This window comes from Scyliorhinus torazame, chromosome 17 (assembly GCF_047496885.1).
Source record: "Scyliorhinus torazame isolate Kashiwa2021f chromosome 17, sScyTor2.1, whole genome shotgun sequence".
Lineage (NCBI taxonomy): Eukaryota > Metazoa > Chordata > Chondrichthyes > Carcharhiniformes > Scyliorhinidae > Scyliorhinus > Scyliorhinus torazame.
The window spans coordinates 27,440,475-27,460,101 of record NC_092723.1 but is presented as its reverse complement, the minus strand read 5'-3'; the positions used below and the strand labels follow the sequence as shown (position 1 = coordinate 27,460,101).

Sequence of the window (19,627 nt, the reverse complement as noted above, 5' to 3'; positions counted from 1 at the left end):
CAATTTGTCTAAATCACTATGAAGCCTCCTTGCATTCTCCTCACAATTTTGCCCAGCTTTGTGCCTTCGGCAAACTTGGAAATGTTGCATTTGGTTCCCTCATCCAGGTCATTTATATATATATCGTGAACAGATGGGGCCTAAGCACTGACCCTTGCAGTATCTCACTAGTCACTGCCTGCTACTCTGAAAAAGTCCCATTTATTCCCACTCTCTGTTCCCTGTCTGTCAACCAATTCTTGATCCATTCCAATACATTATCCTCCTCCCATCCCATGTGCTTTAATTTTGTCTACTAACCTCTTATGAGGGACCATATCAAGAGCCTTCTGAAAGTCCAAATACACCACATCCACTGGTACTCCCTTATCTATTTTACTAGTTACATCCTCAGAAAGCACAATTTGCCTTTCATAAACACATGCCGGCGTTGTCCAATCCTGTTAATGCTTTCCAAATGTTATCATGTCTTTTGTAATAGACTGCAGTACCTCCCCCACTACTGATGTCATGCTAACGAGTCTGTAGTTCTCCCTGTTGTCTGTCCCTCCCTTTTTACATTTGCCACCCTCCAATCTTTAGGAATTGCTCCAGAGTCTGTAGAATTTTGGAAGATGACCTGCAATGTAAAGATATTCACAGGGCCACTTCCTTTAATAATCTGGGATGTCGATCACCAGGCCCTGGTGATTATCAGCTTTTAACCCCGTTAATTTCCCCAGTACCATTTTCTTACTAATGCTGATTTCCTTCAATTCCGTCCACTCACTAAACCCTTGGTTCTCTAACATTTCTGGGAGGTTATTTGTGTCCTCTTTTGTGAAGACAGAACCAAAGTATGTGTTTAATTCTTCTGCCATTTCTTTGTTCCCCATTATAATTTCCCCGGCTTCTGACTGTACTAGACTGTACTTTTTCTTTACTAATCTTTTTCCCTTTATATAGTTATAGGAACTGTTATGGTCAGTTTTTATGTTCCCTGCAATTTCACTAAGATTCTATTTTCCACCTTTTGATCATTTTTTTGGTCCTCTTTCGCTGAATTCTAAAATGCTCCCAATCCTCATCTTGGTGCTTCTTCTGGCAATTTTATAAATCATCTCTTTGGATTTAATGGCCAGGATTCTCCCTAGCCAGTGGGGTGGGGGGTCCCGGCGGGATGGAGTGGCGGGGTCCACCCCGGCGTCGGGCCGCCCCAAAGGTGCGGATTTCTCCGCACCTTTAGGGGCCAAGACCTCACCTTGAGGGGCTAGGCCCGCGCCGGAGTGGTTGGCGCGCTGCCGGCCGGCGGGAAAGGCCTTTGGCGCCACGCCAGCTGGGACCCGAAAGGACTTCGCCGGCCGGCGGAAGTCCGCGTATGCGCGGGAGCGTCAGCGGCTGCTGAAGTCATCCCTGTGCATGCACGGGGGGGGTCTCTTACACGTCGGCCATGGTGAAGGCTGTGGGCGAGGCGGAGGGAAAAGAGTGCCCCCACGGCACAGGCCCGCCCGCGGATCGGTGGGCCCCGATCATGGGTCAGGCCACCGTGGGGGTACTCCCCGGGGCCAGATCACCCCGCGCCCCCCCCCACCCCCCAGGACCCCGGAGCCCGCCCGCGCCGCCTAGTCCCGCCGGTAAGGGAGGTGGTTTGATTCTCGCCGGCGGGACAGGCATTCCAGCAGCGGGACTTCGACCCATCGTGGGCCGGAGAATCGCCGGGGGGGGGGGGCGCCCACCGAATATCCGATGCCGGAGAATTCGGCAATAGGCGGGGGCGGGATTCACTCCAGTCCCCAGCGATTCTCCGACCCGGCGAGGGGTCGGAGAATCCCACCCAATATTATCCCTAATTCTTTTTGTCAGCCAGTGTTGAGCTACCTATCCGCTTTTATTTTTGAGCCAGACAGGAATGAATAATTGTTGTTATTCATGGACAAGTTATTTAAATATGAACCATTGCCGATCCACCATCAACCTTTAATAAGGTTTTCTAGTCTATCCTTGTCAATTCACACCTCAAACCCTCATAGTTCCCTTTATTTAGGTTCAGGACCCTCGTTTCAGATTCCACTATTTCACTCTCCGCCTTAATGAATAACTCCATCATATAATGGTTGCTCTTAAGGGGAAGAGCACAATTCCGCACAACAAGATTATTAATTAATCCTGTTAATTAATCTTTTCTAATTGCACAGTACCCAGTCTAGAATAGCCTGTTCTCAGGTTGATTCCTCAATGTATTGATCTATAAAATCAGCACATACACTCTCCAGGAACTCCTACTCCACCATACCATTGCTAGTTTGGTTTGTCCAGTCTGTGTAAATTAAAGTCACCCATGATTACAGTTATACCCTTATTGCATGCATCTCGGATTCCTTGTTTTATATCTTTCCTTATATGTCCAGTACTGCTTGGAGGCAAATCTCCACAATATTTTATGCCCCTTGCTGTTCCTTATCTCCACCCATAACAGATTCCACATGTTCATTTTCTGAACTAATATCTTTGAGATGTACACGCAATCTTGGTCTCCATTATTAACCTAAAGTACACCAAGAAATACAGAATAAATCTCTCTGCACTCCTCCCAACAATCTTTCTCACTTTTAACACCAGCACCATGAGCATTTTTTTCAGTTCATTCTTGGGATGTGCACTTCGTTGCCCATCATTTATTGTCCATTCCTAGTAGCCCTTGAGAAGGCTATGGTAAGCTGCCATCTTGAACTGCTGCAGTCCATGTGGTGTAGGTACACCCACAGTGCTGTCGGGAATGGAGTTCCAGGTAACTCTGTTGTCATTTTAGATGCCCTGTGACAGCTGTCATTCTAAACAGTACAGTAACCAATCAAGTCCATTTCTTGAATTTGTAAACATGGGCACAGAATAAATGTCCCTGTTGTATTTAAAGTTTTGTGTCTCTGAGTACAGTGTGCAACATTGTGGAGTTTCTTCAACTAATCACATCTCTGAGCTTTGACGAAGAGTCATCGAGACTCAAAACGCTAGCTCTGTTCTCTCTCCACAGATGCTGTCAGACTTGCTGAGATTTTCCAGCATTTTCTGTTATTTCAGATTCTAGCATCCACAGTAATTTGCTTACACCTCAGAACTTGTAGTCATCAGATTTCAGCCCCCAAAACCAGAACCCGATTGTATCCCAGAAATTGTTCTGTTCAGTTGGAAGATAAGAGCTCATAGAGTTGGGAAAATATATTAGCATGGACAGATGATTGAATAAATGACAGTAGTCAGAGAGTAGGCATAACTGAGCATTTTCATAGTGGATGCTGGATGAATTAGTGCTGCAGCTTCAGCTAGTTACAATCTGTATCAATGACTTGGATGAAAAGACCGAGAGTAATATATTTACGTTTGTTGATGACACCAAACTAGGTGAAAAAGTAAGCTGTGGGGAGGATGTGCAAAGAGGCAGGTTAAGTGAGCGGGCAACAAAACGGCAGATGGAGCATAATATGAGGAAGCGTGACATTATTCGTTTTGGTCATAAGAATAGAAAAGTAAAATATTTTTTACAAGGTGATAAATTTGTAAGTGTTGATGTTCAAAGAGACTTGGGTGCGTTCATACGAGGCATGCGGAAAATTAGCATGCAGGTGCAGCAAGCAATTAGGAAGGGAAATGATATGTTGGCCTTTATTGTATTGGAAGTGTTATAGTGAAGGTTCACTGAATTGGTCCCTGGGATGGGGGGGGGGGGGGGGGGGGGGTTCCCATCATGAAAGATTGGTTAAATTGGGTCAATTTTCTATGGGGTTTTGAAGAAGAGAGGCTACTTCATTGAAATAAAGAAGATTCTGAAGGGGTTTGATGGGTTGGTGCAGAGAGATTGTTTTCGCTGGTCAAGCAATCTAAAACACAGGGGCACAATCTCAGGGTAATGTCAGGGATTAGCGGGTTGCCTTATGAGGAAAGTTTGGAGAGGTTAGGTTTGTGTCCACTGGAGTTTAAAAAAGTAAGAGGTGACTTGGTCAAAACATTTAATAACTGGAGGGGTATTGACGGGATGGATGTGGAGCGGATGTCTCCTCTTGTCGGAAGATCTAAAATAATCTCGTCGGAAGATTTAAAAATAAATAGGCGCTCATTTAAGATGGAGATTATGAACGTTTCTTTCTCTGGAGGCTGTGAGTTTCTGGAAAGCTCTTCCTCAAAAGGCACTGGAAGTAGATTCTTTGAATAATTTTAAAGAAGATTCTTGATTAACAAGGGGGTGGAAGCTTATTGGGGATAGGCAGGAATGTGGGGTTGAGGCTGCAATCCAATCAGCCACCATCTTATTGAATGGTGGAGCAAGCTTGAGGGGCTGAGTGGCCTACTCCTGTTTCTAATTCATGTGTTCCGATGGTAAGAGGCTGATCAATTAGGACTGAGATGAGGGGAAATTACTTCATTCAAAGAGCTGAGAATATTTGGAATTCTCCAACCCTGAGCCTCAGTGGATACCTCATCGTTGAAAACATTTCAGGCTGAGATAAGCAGATTCAATAATAATCTTTGTCAGTGTCACAAGTAGGCTTGCATCAACACTGCAATAAAGTTACTGTGAAAACTCCCTAGTCGCCACACTCCAGATCCTATTCGGGTTGACTGAGGAAGAATTCAGAATGTCAAATTCATCTAACAAGAACGTCTTTCGGGACTTGTGGGAGGAAAGCGGAGCACCCGGAGGAAATCCACGCAGACACGGGGAGAACGTGCAGACTCCACACAGACAGTGACCCAAGCCGGGCGTAGAATCCGGGTCCCTGGTGCTGTGAAGCAACATTGCTGACCATTGTGCTACAGTGCCACCCATTTGGCATCTCAGGGAATCAAGGGATATGGGGAACAGCCAAGGAAGTGGAATTGCAGCCCAAGATCATATTGAATGGCAGAGCAGGCTTTACTGACCGTATGGTCTACCCGTCCTCCTATTTCTTTTACCATTTACGAACTTATGAGTTAGGAGTAGGAGTAAGCAGCCCTTGCGCCTGCTCAGCTATTCAAAAGATCAAGGCCGATTGTGGTTTCAACTGCACATTGCCCCTACCCCCCATAGCCTTGGACTCCCTTAAAGAATCTATCTCCTTCTGCCTTAAAAATAATCACTGACCCTGCCTCCGCCGCCCTCTGGGGAACAGAGTTCCAGAGATTTATGCCCCTCTGAGAAAAAAATATTTATTCTCATCACTATCTTAAAATGGAGGTCCCTTCTTTTTAAACTGTGTTCCCTCGTTCTAGCCTGATATTGTGTTCTTGGTTAAAGGAATAATGACCTCTGAGATCTGATTGATTGCGCTTGGGGGATGTGTCTGGAGTTGTTATATTCTGAAATTGTTTCCATTGTGATTGACTTCATGTGGTTGAGTATCTTACAGAGTGTTAAATGTGGGATTTGACAGCACCCTTTAACATGCTTGGCCTCAGCACTGCCCTGCGTTTGACCCCCCAACATATGATTTGGCTCAATCTTTCTTCATTTTTCTGTCGGCAGAAATTCTGAAAAGATTATTGGATACCTGAATTCCAAAGTCCTGAGCCATGACCTGATTCCTCCACACATAAATTTCTCGCATCTCACGGCTTCTGATTACTCCGAGATGTACAGTGTCATAAAGACAGTGAAGGAAGATCATTTCAGCGAACTAGGACTGGACACGTGTCAACTGGAGGATGAGCTGAATAAGGTGAGTGTATGGACATCCATTAGTGGAATGTTGAAATAATGAGGCCGTCGAGGATGAATAATGAGATGAAGATGAAGAATGAACCTTTGGTATGTATTGTTACTGGTATTTTATAGTGCTGTTTTTAATTTGCCTGATGGGAAGGGTTAAGGTTAATTGTGATTTGGACAACATTCTATTGTTTCACCAATATCCAGATGTGAGTCCAGGCGGCTGTGTTGCCTGCCCGGTGCCAGTGTTAGGAACGTCTGCTTGAGGCTGGAGAGGAACTTGGATTGGGAGGGGGGATCAAGTCATCGTGGTCCCTGCATAGTCAGTATGAGGAGCTAGGTGTCAAATCAAGAACCAGAACCTCAAAGGTCATAACCTCTGGATTATTACCTGAGCCACATGCATATTTGTATAGGACAGATTCGATTAGGGAGATGAAGGCATGACTCAAAGACTGATATGGGTAAGTGGGTTATGTTACGTAGGTAGTGGCACGAGCATTGAGGAAAGTGGGGGCTGTACCATTGGAATGGTCTACATTTGAACCGTACAGGGTCCGATGTTCTTGCGAATCGCATAACTGGGGAAGTAGAGAGCATTTTAAACTATGTAGTGGAGCCAAAGGAGTAAAGAGAATGTTGGTCCTGTAGAAAGTGAGCTTGGAGAATTGATGATGGAAAAAGGAAATGGCAGATGAATTGAACAGGCATATTGCTACAGAGGATATAAGTAACATCCTAGAAGCAGATATAAACAATGAAATGGATGGAAGGGAGGAATTCAGGAAAATTACAATCATCAGAGAGGTGATACTGAGTCAATTTTGAAGTTGTGGACTGACAAGTTCCTGGGTCCTGATAGACATTATCCTAGGATATTAAAAGAAAAGGCTAGTGAGGTAGGTGATGCATTGGTTTTAATTTTACGGATCTCCCTAGATTCGGGGGAAGGTCCCATTAGATTGAAACATCGCAAATGTAGCTCCATTATTCAAAAAGGGGGATTGTGGGAAACTACAGACCAACTAGCCTAACATCCGACGTAGGGAAAATGTTATAAACTATTATTAAAGAAGCTATAACAGGGCACTTGGATAAGTTAAAGGTAATCAGGCAAAGTCAACATGGTTTTGTGAAAGGGAAATCATGTTAACCAACTTATTGGGAGTTATTTGAGGAAGTAACATGTGCTGTGGATAAAGGGGAACTGGTGGATGTACTGGACTTAGGTTTCCAGAGGGCCACAGCAAAGGTCATTATGGAAAATAAAAGCTCATGGTGTGTGTGTGTGTTGGGAGGGGGTGTAACATATTGGTATGGATTGACGTTTGGCTAGCTAACAGGCAACAGAGAGTTGACATAAGTGTGTCTTTCTCAGGTTGACTGGATGTAACGAGTGGTGTGCCACACGGTTCAGGACTGGGGCCTCAGCTTTTTACAATTTATATAAATGATTGGATGAAGGGATGGATGGTATGATTTCCAAATTTTCTGATGGCACAAAGATTGGTAGGATAGTAAGTTAAGAGGGCATAAGGAGACTACCAAAAGATGTAGCTAGGTTAAGTGAGTGGGCAAAAATCTAGCAAATGGAGTATAATATGGGATAATGTGAAATTGTCCATTTTGGCAGGAAGAATAAAAGAGAAGCTTATACTCTAAATGGTGAATGGTGCCGAGCTTTGCAATGTAGAGGGATCTGGTATACAGGTACTGCAACTAGTTAGGAAAGATAATAAAATGGGAGGGAAATTGAATACAAAAGTAGGGAGGTTATGTTTCAGTTATACACAGCACTGGTGAGATAACATCTGGAGTACTGTGTACAGTATTGGTCACCTTATTTAAGGGAGAGTGCAAATGCATTGGAAGCAGTTCAGAGAAGGTTTATTAATCTAATACCTGGAATGGGTGAGCCGTCCTTTTGAGGAAAGGTTGGACAGGCTGGGCTTGTATCCACTAGAGTTTAGAAGAGTAAAAGGTGATTTAATTCAAACAAACCCCTGAGGGGTATCAGCAGGCCAGATGTGGAGTGGATGTTTCCTCTTGTGAGAGAATCTAGAACTAGGGGTCACTGTTTAAAAATGGGGGTCTCCCATATAAAACACAGATGAGGCAAAATCTTTTCACTCAGAGGGTGGTGAGACTCTGGAACTCTTCCAAAAAAGGTGGTGGAAACAGAGTCTTTGAATATTTTTAAGGCAGGGGGGATAGATTCTTGGTAAGCGAGAGGGTGACAGGTTATTGGGGGGGAGACGGGGTGCAGATTTGAGGTTACTATCAGATCAAATCAGCCATGATTTTATTAAATGGCGGAGCAGGTTCGAGGGGCTGAATGGCCTGCTCTGGCTCCTTGTTCGTATATTCGAACTGGGCTGTGAGGGGAACCTTTAGCTTCTATATCATAATTTTAAATAAAGAAATATTAAAATAAATTGTTGCAGTAAATTAAAAAGTGTAGAAAGTTACCAACTGAAATTTTTTATTCACCTCATCTACTTACACCTGTTCCTGAAGCCAGATTGGCCGCTCAGGAAGTGTTTGGAATTGAAATACTCTTCACACACATGCATGGACCTCACGCACTCCTAAAAGAAAGGAAAAGGAAGGCGACAGGACATTCAGAATTGTGAAGTCTCAGTTTCAGCTGCTGCAATCATTTTTCACCATTCAATTTCAATGCGCCCAAAAAGCAACTCGTCGCAGCACAGCGTGGCCATTGGATCGCGTTCAAGGGGTCTAGCTCACTCCCGGTCTCAGGGTTCCCATTCAAACCCGCCAGTGCACACCGACTTAGTCACTCACACAGTGGGTGAGGGTGAGTGAGGGAGCACCCCAAGTCTGAGAGTGAGCTGGACCCACACACACTCACCCCCTCACAGTGCAAAGGCCATTTTCTATTCATTACTCAATTTATAAAATTATCAATTTATGCTTCAATCTTGTTTTATATTCTTAGCAGAGTGCTTCTTTCCTTCGTAGCTCAGCTTTCATTTTTTAAATTCACATTTTTAAAATATAAATTTAGAGTACTGTGGTGAGCCACGTATGGTTATGTAAGGCTGTTGTATATATGTTCTACTGTTCTATTAGTATTGTTATCTCCACTGTTGCATATACTTATTGTTATTGCTGTTCTGTTATTGGTTGTTGCTGTTGTACTGTTGGAATGTTATTATTGGTGCTGCTGTTGGCTCCGCCTGTGGCTCCGCCCAGCTGCGGAGGTATAAAGCCTGTTGACCTGGGTCAGCCCTGCAGTGGGGGAGGAGCTACAGGTCGGCACATATTTAGCTTATTAAAGCATCGGTTCACTGCTTCTCAGCGTCTCGTCTGAATTGATGTCCAACAAGTACCCAATTCATGTTTTCCAATTATGGAGGAATATAGCGTGGCCAATCCACCTACCCTGCACATCTTTGGGTTGTGGGGATGAAACCCACGCAAACACGGGGAGAATGTGCAAGCTCCACACGGTCAGTAACCCAGAGCCGGGATCGAACATGGGACCTCGGCGCCGTGAGGCAGCAGTGCTAACCCACTGCATCATCGTGCTGCCTTTTAAATTCACATTTAATGTTGTGCCAAATCTTCTTTCCAAAACCTGCACATCTGCCCCTCGTGTGAGAGGAAAAAATGTGAAATGTGACCCCTCAAAGATTTGACAAGCCTGGTTTAGACATATAAAGAAGTAATCTTCAACACCATTTAAAATAAAACTATTTGCTAAAATGTTGCCAGTTTTGCTGCTGATCTGATGAGTTTCTGTTTGGTGATAGGCAAATTACTTTGAGCAGGATCTTGAGTTTAAAATAAAGTCATTTTGAAAACCAGCACGGAAGGTTTGGCCAAAATGTTAAAGATTTCATTGACAATGCTCTGATATGTCGTTTAGTAGTTGGCTGCGGTAACGATTTTTAAATTTCTGCCATTCGTTTGATCTTTCTGATTTTCTTACAGTCGGTCCAAGGTACAGGCCTTGCGTTTATTGCCTTCACAGAGGCAATGACACATTTCCCAGCCTCCCCTTTCTGGTCGGTGCTCTTCTTTCTGATGCTTATTAACCTGGGATTGGGCAGCATGATGGGGACCATGGAAGGAATTGTCTCACCAATGGTTGATACATTTAAAATTCGCAAAGAGTTCTTGACAAGTAAGAGACCAGTACAAACCCCGGTGCATTCTGGGACATTGCAATAGATTGGGGAAAAGATTATTTGTCCAGAATCAGTCATTTGACCTATTCAGCTTATCTTAGATATGTGTTTTTGTGAACATTTATGCTTGTTACATTGAGAGCTGACCAGTATTGTCACGCAACATCAGTATGAAACACTTTTACATCAAGGGTAAGATACAGAAAAGAAAATAATGGCTTACGTTTAAATGACGCCTATCACCACCACAGCACATGGCAACGTTTCTAGCCAATGGGCTACTTTTGTCAATGTTCTCTGTTGATTATTCTTTTGTCTCCTACGTACGCACTGTGTACATTCCCTCGACCGCAGAAAAATACTTTTCACTGTACTTCGGTACATGCGACAATAAATAAATCAAAATCAAATTTTTAAAAAATCAACTTTTGAAATGTAGTCGTTGTTTTAATATGGAAAATGAGGCAGCTAATGAGCAGATAACCTGCTTTTGTGATGGAAGGGTAAAGGCCTGATACTGGGGCAAAGGCCCCAGCTCTTCTCTGAAACAGTGCCATAGGATCTGTAACATCCACATCAGAGGGATGACTGGGTCTCAGTTCAACATCTTATCTGAAAGGCAACACCTCTGATTGTGCAGCACTCCCTCACTACTGCACTAGAGTGTCAGCCTTGAACCTTTGCCCAAGCTTTTTTTATTCCTTCAGAGAACGTGAGCATCACTGGTTAGGCCAGCATTTATTGCCCATCTCTAATTGCCCTTGAGAAGTTGGTGGTGAGCCACCTTCTTGTACCGCTGCAGTCTATATAGAGTAGGTGCACCCACAATGCTGTTAGGGAGGGAGTTCCAGGATTTTGGCCCAGTGACTGTGAAGGAACGGCGATATATTTCCCTGTCAGGATGGTGAGTGACTTGGAGAAGAACTTCCAGGTGGTGGTGTCCCCATGTGTCTGCTGCTCTTGTCCTTCTAGATGGTATTGATTGTGAATTTAGAAGGTTCTGTTGAAGGAGCCTTGGTGTGTTGCTGCAGTGCATCTTGTAGATGGTGATCAACTGAGCTGCTTTATCCTGGATGATGTCAAATGTTGTGAGTGTTGTTGGAGCTGCACTCATCCTAGAGGTTGGGAGGGGGGGGGCGCGGGTGACGAGTGTGGGTCTTGAAAGTGGGAGGCCCAAAAGAGGGGGTGAGGAGGCCTGAAAAAAGGGGGCCCTCAGCAACCCCAGTGCGGGGTACCCTCACTTGGGGGGGTAATGCCCATGTGTGTGGGGGGTGATATTGCCAGTGGGTGGGAGGGTGTAGGGAACCCTCAAGCTTCTTGGAGATTGGGGCACCATTTCAAAATGGTGGCCCGATCGCTGAGGAGCCGGTCACGCCAGTGAGTTCAGCTCACCATTGTTGAAAAATTTTCTGAAGGCGCAGTTCAACTAATTGGAACAAAGTCCCATAGTGAGCACGTTTAGCCACGTGTTTCCCGACGCTCGCAGGCCGAGGCTGCACATAGCCCTGTTTTGTACATTCGGGAGCTCTGATCGCCGGAATCCTCAGTTTAGCGAGAGGCCCCAAAGTGACCCTGGACCCCCCCCCCCCACCTCCCCCCCATCCGCCCAAACGCTCTATGGGAGGGTTCCCAGACCCCCTCCTGCAGCCCCCATCAACACCTACGCAGGGCACCCTCGGCCCGATCGCACGCACAAAAATGACAGCTGGGCACCTTGACAGTGCCAACCTGGCACCTTGGCAGTGCCGATGCTAGTTGGCTGTGCCACCTGGGCACCTTGGCAGTAATCTGACACACAAGTGGCAGCACCCTGTCCAGAGGGCATGCAGCTGGGGGGCCTCTGATTCCCTGGGAGACCCCTATGAGTGCCGTTTTGTCAGGTTCCCGTTTGTGGAGACCTGTACCAAAAGGCGCTCACCTGAGTTCTCCAAGCAAAGGGATGAATCCCAAAGCCTCAAGGACGTCGGGAATCTGCACATGAGAGTGAGAGCTGCCTCGCTCTCGTATGCAGAATTGCCAAAAAGTGACCATGCCCACAATGGGCGGGATTGAGATTGCAACGTCTAGCGAGATCGCGTTGAGTCTCACGAGGCGTTGCGAGACGGGTAGATCCCAGGAACGGGGTCTCCTGGAATTTATCGGCCACGCTGCACCGCGGCGAGCTGCTTTTCGCGTGCATCGTGGCCATTGGATCGCGCCCTGAGTGTGGGCTAGACCGGGGAGAAACTCCCCAAGGCCCCAAAAAATGACTTGAGTATCGGTGCATACCGGTGTGGATCTCACCAAAAATGCTAACGAGAAACACCTGCTAAACTGGCTCAAAATGACACTTAGAAATGTTTCTGTTAAATCGTGCCCACAGAGTGAAATTCCCCCTGTACTATCCAATCAGAACACAAGGGCATCAGAAATGGGAAGAGTACTGGAAGAATATTAGACCAAATGTCCCATTGAGCCTGCTTCAACATTCAGGATGACCATAGCTGATCTAGGACTTCAGCTCCACTTTCCCACCCACTCCTCATAGCCTCACTCCCGAGAGACACGGATTTGCAACACTTCCAGTGAAGTAGTTTCTCCTCGGCTCTATCCTAAATCATCATCCCCTTATCCTGAGACGAGGGTCTAAATTCCCGGACCCGTGTCAATAACCTCTCACTATGTAAAATAGAAGCAAACTACTGTGGATTCTGGAAATCTGAAATGAAAACAGAAAATGTGGGAAAACCTCAGCAAGTCCGGCCGCATCAGTGGAGAGGAAAACTGAGGTCGATTTTCCAGCTCTGGTGCAACACGTCCTGTTGTGGTGGATCAGGCGAGCCAGCCAAAACTCTATTGACTTCAAAGGGACTGGCGGGCGGGTATGGAAAACCCCACCCAGAGTTAACGTTTCATAACAGTGCTGACCTTTATTCCACTATTAACACCTGCTTTAGTCTTGAACACTGTCAATACCACACCATTTGTTTGTGTTCCAGGACCTATCGGTCATTTAATCTCTCCTGACCTCCAACCTAGCCCTATTTTGCTCCACTGACCCCCTTCGCCCATTTTTAAATCACAAAAAACCATCACATTCCTAATTCTCTCCAATTCTGATGGGCCATATTAGACTCAAAACATTAAGCCTGTTTCTCTCTCCACAGATGTTAGAAAAACTCAGCAGGTCTGTCAGCATCAGTGGAGAGAGAAACAGAATTAACGGGTGGGACTTGACCGGCCTGTTCACTGCAGGCACAAAGTTCATTCTGACCACTAAATCTTGCAAGGCAGCCGTAACGGGATTTGCACCTGCGCAATCTAATTTTGATGTCTTCCCCTCCCGCCACACTGGTGACGTGATCAGGATTTCCATAATTTTGAATATATTTACATAAACTTATCGGGCCTGACACCGTAACGCCTGCCCCCGTCTTATCCTCCCACCCAGCAGGTATCACATCACATCGGCGTGAATCACTTCTGGTTTTCAAAAATGAGAATCAGTCACGATGACCATGCCGGGGACACGGAGGTGAGTATAGCCTCTGGGTGGTGAGGGACATGGCCATCACCCCCTGGCAGCGCCAGCCTTGTGTGGGGAGGGGGGGGGGCGGCCTGATGGTTGTAGGGCAGGGGTGGGGATTGTGCATGCTTTGGGGTGGGAAGTTGGAAACTGTGGAGGGGGTGGGGTGATGCCAGTGAGAGGGAGAAGGTGCCAGTGAATGAGGGGGGAGGGGGGGTGCCCTGATGTGTCTGGAGTGGGGGGGGTGCTTGGTTCACCTCAATGCTTGCATAGTGGGGGTGGCGGGGTGGGGTGGGTGGTTGCCCTTCTGCGTGTGGGTTTTGGGGGGGGGTGCTTTCTTTACCTGTGGGGGGGTCCTGTTCTCCGTGGGGAGTGGGGACCATCAATCTCCATTGGGGGTGGTGTCTTTAACATAACTTTGAGATTGGGGCACACTTTAAAAATGGCACACCGATCTCAGAATCCCCGTGTGCTGGTGTGTCTAGGTCCTGTCCCCCCAGCTGGGCGATGATCCTGGTCAGCATTTTGATATTACACTGAGTGCTTAAACATTTGCGAGAAAAGACATCTGTGAAGCCAATGAGTTTCACACAGCTTTTCTCACCTGATCCAGCAATCTCCGCAATTTGGGGGAAATTCTGCCCAACGATTCATAGAAGTTACAGTGCAGAAGGAGGCCATTCGGCCCACCGAGTCTGCACCGGCTCTTGGAAAGAGCACCCTACCCAAGCCCACACTTCCACCCTATCTCCATAACCCAGTAACCCTACCCAACACTAAGGGCAATTTTGGACACGAAGGGCAATTTAGCTTGGTCGATCCACCTAACCCGCACATCTTTGGACTGTGGGAGGAAACCGGAGCACCCGGAGGAAACCCACGCACACACGGGGAGAACGTGCAGACTCCGCACAGACAGTGACCCTAGCCGGGAATCGAACCTAGGACCCTGGAGCTGTGAAGCAATTGTGCTAACCACTATGCTACCGTGCTGCCCAAATTTGAGTCCAATGTGACTCTTCACAATCTGAACGTCAGATCTCCAGCATCCACAGTCATTTGTCATTAATCCCTTCAGAATCTTGTCTGTTTCGGTGAGGTCACCCCTTATTCTTCTTAACACCAGAGAATATAGGCCATCCCAGGGCAGGTACAGCATGGGGCTCGTGTGGAGGATAGACCAAACCGGAGTGTTGAGGCTGAATGGCCTGTGGTGTTGGATGAGCGCAGCTCCAACAAGGGGCACCACCCGGGACAAAGTGCGGCCGCTTTATTGACACCTAATTCACCATTTTAAACATTCACGCTCTCCACTACCGGCACACAGTGCCAGCAGTGCATGGGCAATAGTTCAGGAAGGTTGTTCACCACCATTTTCTTGACAGAAGTTAAGGATGGGCATTAATGGCCTAGCCAGTGGCATCCACATCCTGCGAGGGAATAATGAGAAGAATTGGTGGAATTATCAGCGCAATCTCATCGATTGCATTGCCTCCACACTAGGGTTTAGCAATGTTCAGGATGGTAAGAGCTTGTAAAGTAGCTATAACTACTATCAAGTCACCTCGAGAATAGTTGAAGAATTAATTGTAAGGGGCTTTCAATACAGTGAATGATGGGCTGAGAGAGGTGCGGTTTAATGGGAGTATCTAAGTGAAATGGAGACTGTCACAATCCTGTGCTCCTGAAGCTCTTTACAAAGGCTCTTTCCGTTTTTTTAATTATTAGGCGAATATTTCTAATTCGTTTTAATTTCCACTCCTGATGCCTCTGATTCATTTCATTTGCTCTTTATCCACAGTTGGCTGCACAATCGTCGCTTTCTCCGTCGGACTCATCTTCGTCCAACGATCCGGAAACTACTTTGTCACAATGTTCGATGACTATTCCGCCACGTTACCCCTCACAATTGTGGTCATTTTGGAAAACATCTCAGTTTCATGGGTTTATGGGACAAAAAAGTAAGTTTCCTCTGACTCTCGAACCTGGACTTCCCATGTAATGATGGACACAGATATAACCCAGGATACTATAATCCTCATTAAACCAATTACTCTGTCTCCCTGGCCATTCCCCTCGGTACAGAACAGGAGGAGGCCGTTTGGTCACTTGAGCTTGTCCTGCCATTTTATGAGATCGAATCATCGAATCAGACAGTGCAGAAGAAGCCCATCGCGTCTGCACCAACATGTGAAAAACACCTCACCTACGTACCTGATCCCATTTGCCAGCACTTGGTCCATTGCCTTAAAAGTTATAACATGCCAAGGACTCATCCAAGTACTTTTTAAAGGATGTGAGGCAACCCCCCTCTACCACCCTCCCAGGCAGTGTGTTCCAGACCGTCACCGCTCACTGGGTAAAAAAGCATTTCCTCAAATCCCTCCTAAACCTCCTGGCCCTTACCTTGAACTTGTGTCCCCTTCAACTAAGGGGAACAGCTGCTCCCTATCCAGCCTGTCCATGCTCCTCATTATCATTTACACCTCCATCGGTTCCAGCAAAAACAGCCCAAGCCTATCCAAACTCTCTTCATAACTTAAATGTTCCATCCCAGACAACATCCTGATGGATCTCTGCATACCCTCCAGTGCAATCTCATCTTTCCTTTAATGCGGCAACCAGCATTGCACACAGCCCTCCAGCAGTGGCCTCACCAAAGTTCGATACAACTCCAACATGACTTCCCTCCTTTTGTAATCTATACCTCGATGGATAGCAGCAAGTGTCCCATATGCCTTTTTCACCACCCTATTAACCTACCCTTTTGCCTTCAGAGATCTATGGACAAATGCACCAAGGTCCCTTTGTTCCAGAACTTCCGAGTGTCGTGCCTTTCATCGAAAACTTTCTTGTCAAATAATTCCTCCCAAAGTGTATCACCTCATACTTTTCAGGTTTAAATTTCATCTGTCACATAGATCCCCATTTGACCATCCCATCCGTATCTTGCTGTAACCCAAGACACTCAACCTCACTGTTAACCACTGGCCAATCTTTGTGTCAGCCGCAAACTTACTGATCCAAACCCCCACACAGTCATCTTTGTCGTTTATATAAATGACAAATAATAGGGGACCCAGCACTCTCTCCGGATTCTCTTCTCTCTCACACTCGGGGGTAGTTACTCTCTCCGGATTCTCTTCTCTCTCACACTCGGGGTAGTTACTCTCTCCGGGTTTTCTTCTCACCCACACTCGGGGTAGTTACTCTCTCCGGATTTTCTTCTCACCCACACTCGGGGTAGTTACTCTCTCCGGATTCTCTTCTCTCTCACACTCGGGGTAGTTACTCTCTCCGGATTCTCTTCTCACTCACACTCGGGGGTAGTTACTCTCTCTGGATTCTCTTCTCTCTCACACTCGGGGGTAGTTACTCTCTCCGGATTCTCTTCTCACTCACACTCGGGGGAAGTTACTCTCTCCGGATTCTCTTCTCTCTCACACTAGGGGGTAGTTACTCTCTCCGGATTCTCTTCTCACTCACACTCGGGGGTAGTTACTCTCTCCGGATTCTCTTCTCTCTCACACTCGGGGGTAGTTACTCTCTCCGGATTCTCTTCTCTCTCACACTCGGGGTAGTTACTCTCTCCAGATTCTCTTCTCACTCACACTCGGGGTAGTTACTCTCTCCGGATTCTCTTCTCTCTCACACTCGGGGGTAGTTACTCTCTCCGGATTCTCTTCTCACTCACACTCGGGGGTAGTTACTCTCTCCGGATTCTCTTCTCTCTCACACTCGGGGGTAGTTACTCTCTCCAGATTCTCTTCTCACTCACACTCGGGGGTAGTTACTCTCTCCGGATTCTCTTCTCTCTCACACTCGGGGTAGTTACTCTCTCTGGATTCTCTTCTCACTCACACTCGGGGGTAGTTACTCTCTCCGGATTCTCTTCTCTCTCACACTCGGGGGTAGTTACTCTCTCCGGATTCTCTTCTCTTTCACACTAGGGGTAGTTACTCTCTCCGGATTCTCTTCTCTCTCACACTCGGGGTAGTTACTCTCTCCGGATTCTCTTCTCTCTCACACTCGGGGTAGTTACTCTCTCCGGATTCTCTTCGCTCTCACACTCGGGGTAGTTACTCTCTCCGGATTCTCTTCTCTCTCACACTCGGGGTAGTTACTCTCTCCGGATTCTCTTCTCACTCACACTCGGGGGAGTTACTCTCTCCAGATTCTCTTCTCTCTCACACTCGGGGGTAGTTACTCTCTCCGGATTCTATTCTCTCTCACACTCGGGGTAGTTACTCTCTCCGGATTATGTTCTCTCTCACACTCGGGGTAGTTACTCTCTCCGGATTCTCTTCTCTTTCACACTCGGGGGTAGTTACTCTCTCTGGATTCTCTTCTCTCTCACACTCGGGGGTAGTTACTCTCTCCGGATTCTCTTCTCTCTCACACTCGGGGGTAGTTACTCTCTCCGGATTCTATTCTCTCTCACACTCGGGGTAGTTACTCTCTCCGGATTCTCTTCTCTTTCACACTAGGGGTAGTTACTCTCTCCGGATTCTCTTCTCTCTCACACTCGGGTGTAGTTACTCTCTCCGGATTCTCTTCTCTCTCACACTCGGGGGTAGTTACTCTCTCCGGATTCTATTCTCTCTCACACTCGGGGTAGTTACTCTCTCCGGATTCTCTTCTCTTTCACACTCGGGGTAGTTACTCTCTCCGGATTCTCTTCTCTCTCACACTCGGGTGTAGTTACTCTCTCTGGATTCTCTTCTCTCTCACACTTGGTGTAGTTACTCTCTCCGGATTCTCTTCTCTCTCACACTCGGGTGTAGTTACTCTCCCCGGATTCTCTTCTCTTTCACACTAGGGGTAGTTACTCTCTCCGGATTCTCTTCTCTCTCACACTCGGGGGTAGTTACTCTCCCCGGATTCTCTTCTCTCTCACACTCGGGGTAGTTACTCTCTCCGGATTCTCTTCTCTCTCACACTCGGGGTAGTTACTCTCCCCGGATTCTCTTCTCTCTCACACTCGGGGTAGTTACTCTCTCTGGATCCTCTTCTCTCTCACACTCGGGGTAGTTATTCTCTCCGGATTCTCTTCTCCTCACACTTGGGGGTAGTTACTCTCTCCGGATTCTCTTCTCAATCACACTCGGGGTAGTTACTCTCTCCCGAATCTCTTCTCTCTCACACTCGGTGGTAGTTACTTTCTCCTGTTTCTCTTCTCCTCACACTCGGGGTAGTTACTCTCTCCTGAATCTCTTCTCTCTCACACTCGGTGGTAGTTACTTTCTCCTGTTTCTCTTCTCTCTCACACTTGGGGTAGTTACTCTCTCCGGATTCTCTTCTCACCCACACTCGGGGTAGTTACTCTCTCCGGATTCTCTTGTTACCCACACTCGGGGGTAGTTACTCTCTCCGGATTCTCTTCTCACTCACACTTGGGGTAGTTACTCTCTCCGGATTCTCTTCTCTCTCACACTCGGTGGTAGTTACTTTCTCCTGTTTCTCTTCTCCCGCGATCTTCCTGGAGATCCTCTCCACTTTGAGCCGGCAGTTTGCGGTGTCGATGGTAGCCATGATGTGGAGATGCCGGCGTTGGACTGGGGTGAGCACAGTACGAAGTCTTACAACACCAGGTTGTTTCGATGTCACTAGCCAGGTACGCGGTACATACTCGTGCGACTCGGCCAACGTTGTCTACCTCATACGCTGCAGGAAAGGATGTCCCGAAGCATGGTACATTGGCGAGACCATGCAGACGCTGCGACAACGAATGAACGGACATCGCGCAACAATCACCAGGCAGGAATGTTCCCTTCCAGTCGGGGAACACTTCAGCAGTCAAGGGCATTCAGCCTCTGATCTCCGGGTAAGCGTTCTCCAAGGCGGCCTTCAGGACCCGCGACAACGCAGAATCGCCGAGCAGAAACTTATAGCCAAGTTCCGCACACATGAGTGCGGCTTCAACCGGGACCTGGGATTCATGTCGCATTACATTCATCCCCCACCATCTGGCCTGCGAAATCCTACCAACTGTCCTGGCTTGGTACAATTCACACCTCTTTAACCTGGGGTTACCCCATCTCTGGATCTGTAATGATTTAATCACCTGCTAATGCTCGCATTCCAAGCATTGTTTGGCATCTTTGAATTTGTCTATATATGTGTTTCTGGAACAGACCTCTTCATTCACCTAAGGAAGGAGCAGCACTCCGAAAGCTAGTGACATCGAAACAAACCTGTTGGACTTTAACCTGGTGTTGTAAGACTTTGTATCAGTGATGAATAGGGAGCGATGCAGAAACCTGGTTATAGGGAGCGATGCAGAAACATTTATTGAGAGCATTACAT

General features: G+C 46.9%; 1 protein-coding gene across 2 annotated transcripts in view; it reads left to right on the top strand.

Moving 5' to 3' along the window:
• The window catches only part of LOC140393798 (sodium-dependent neutral amino acid transporter SLC6A17-like), a 112,075-nt gene that overhangs the window by 78,486 nt on the left and 13,962 nt on the right, over positions 1-19,627 (top strand). For both annotated transcript variants that reach the window (XM_072480243.1, XM_072480244.1), the window contains exons 8-10: positions 5,480-5,672; positions 9,620-9,812; positions 15,123-15,282. In XM_072480243.1, coding sequence (XP_072336344.1) covers positions 5,480-5,672; positions 9,620-9,812; positions 15,123-15,282 — 546 coding nt within the window. The remainder of the gene's footprint in view (positions 1-5,479; positions 5,673-9,619; positions 9,813-15,122; positions 15,283-19,627) is intronic.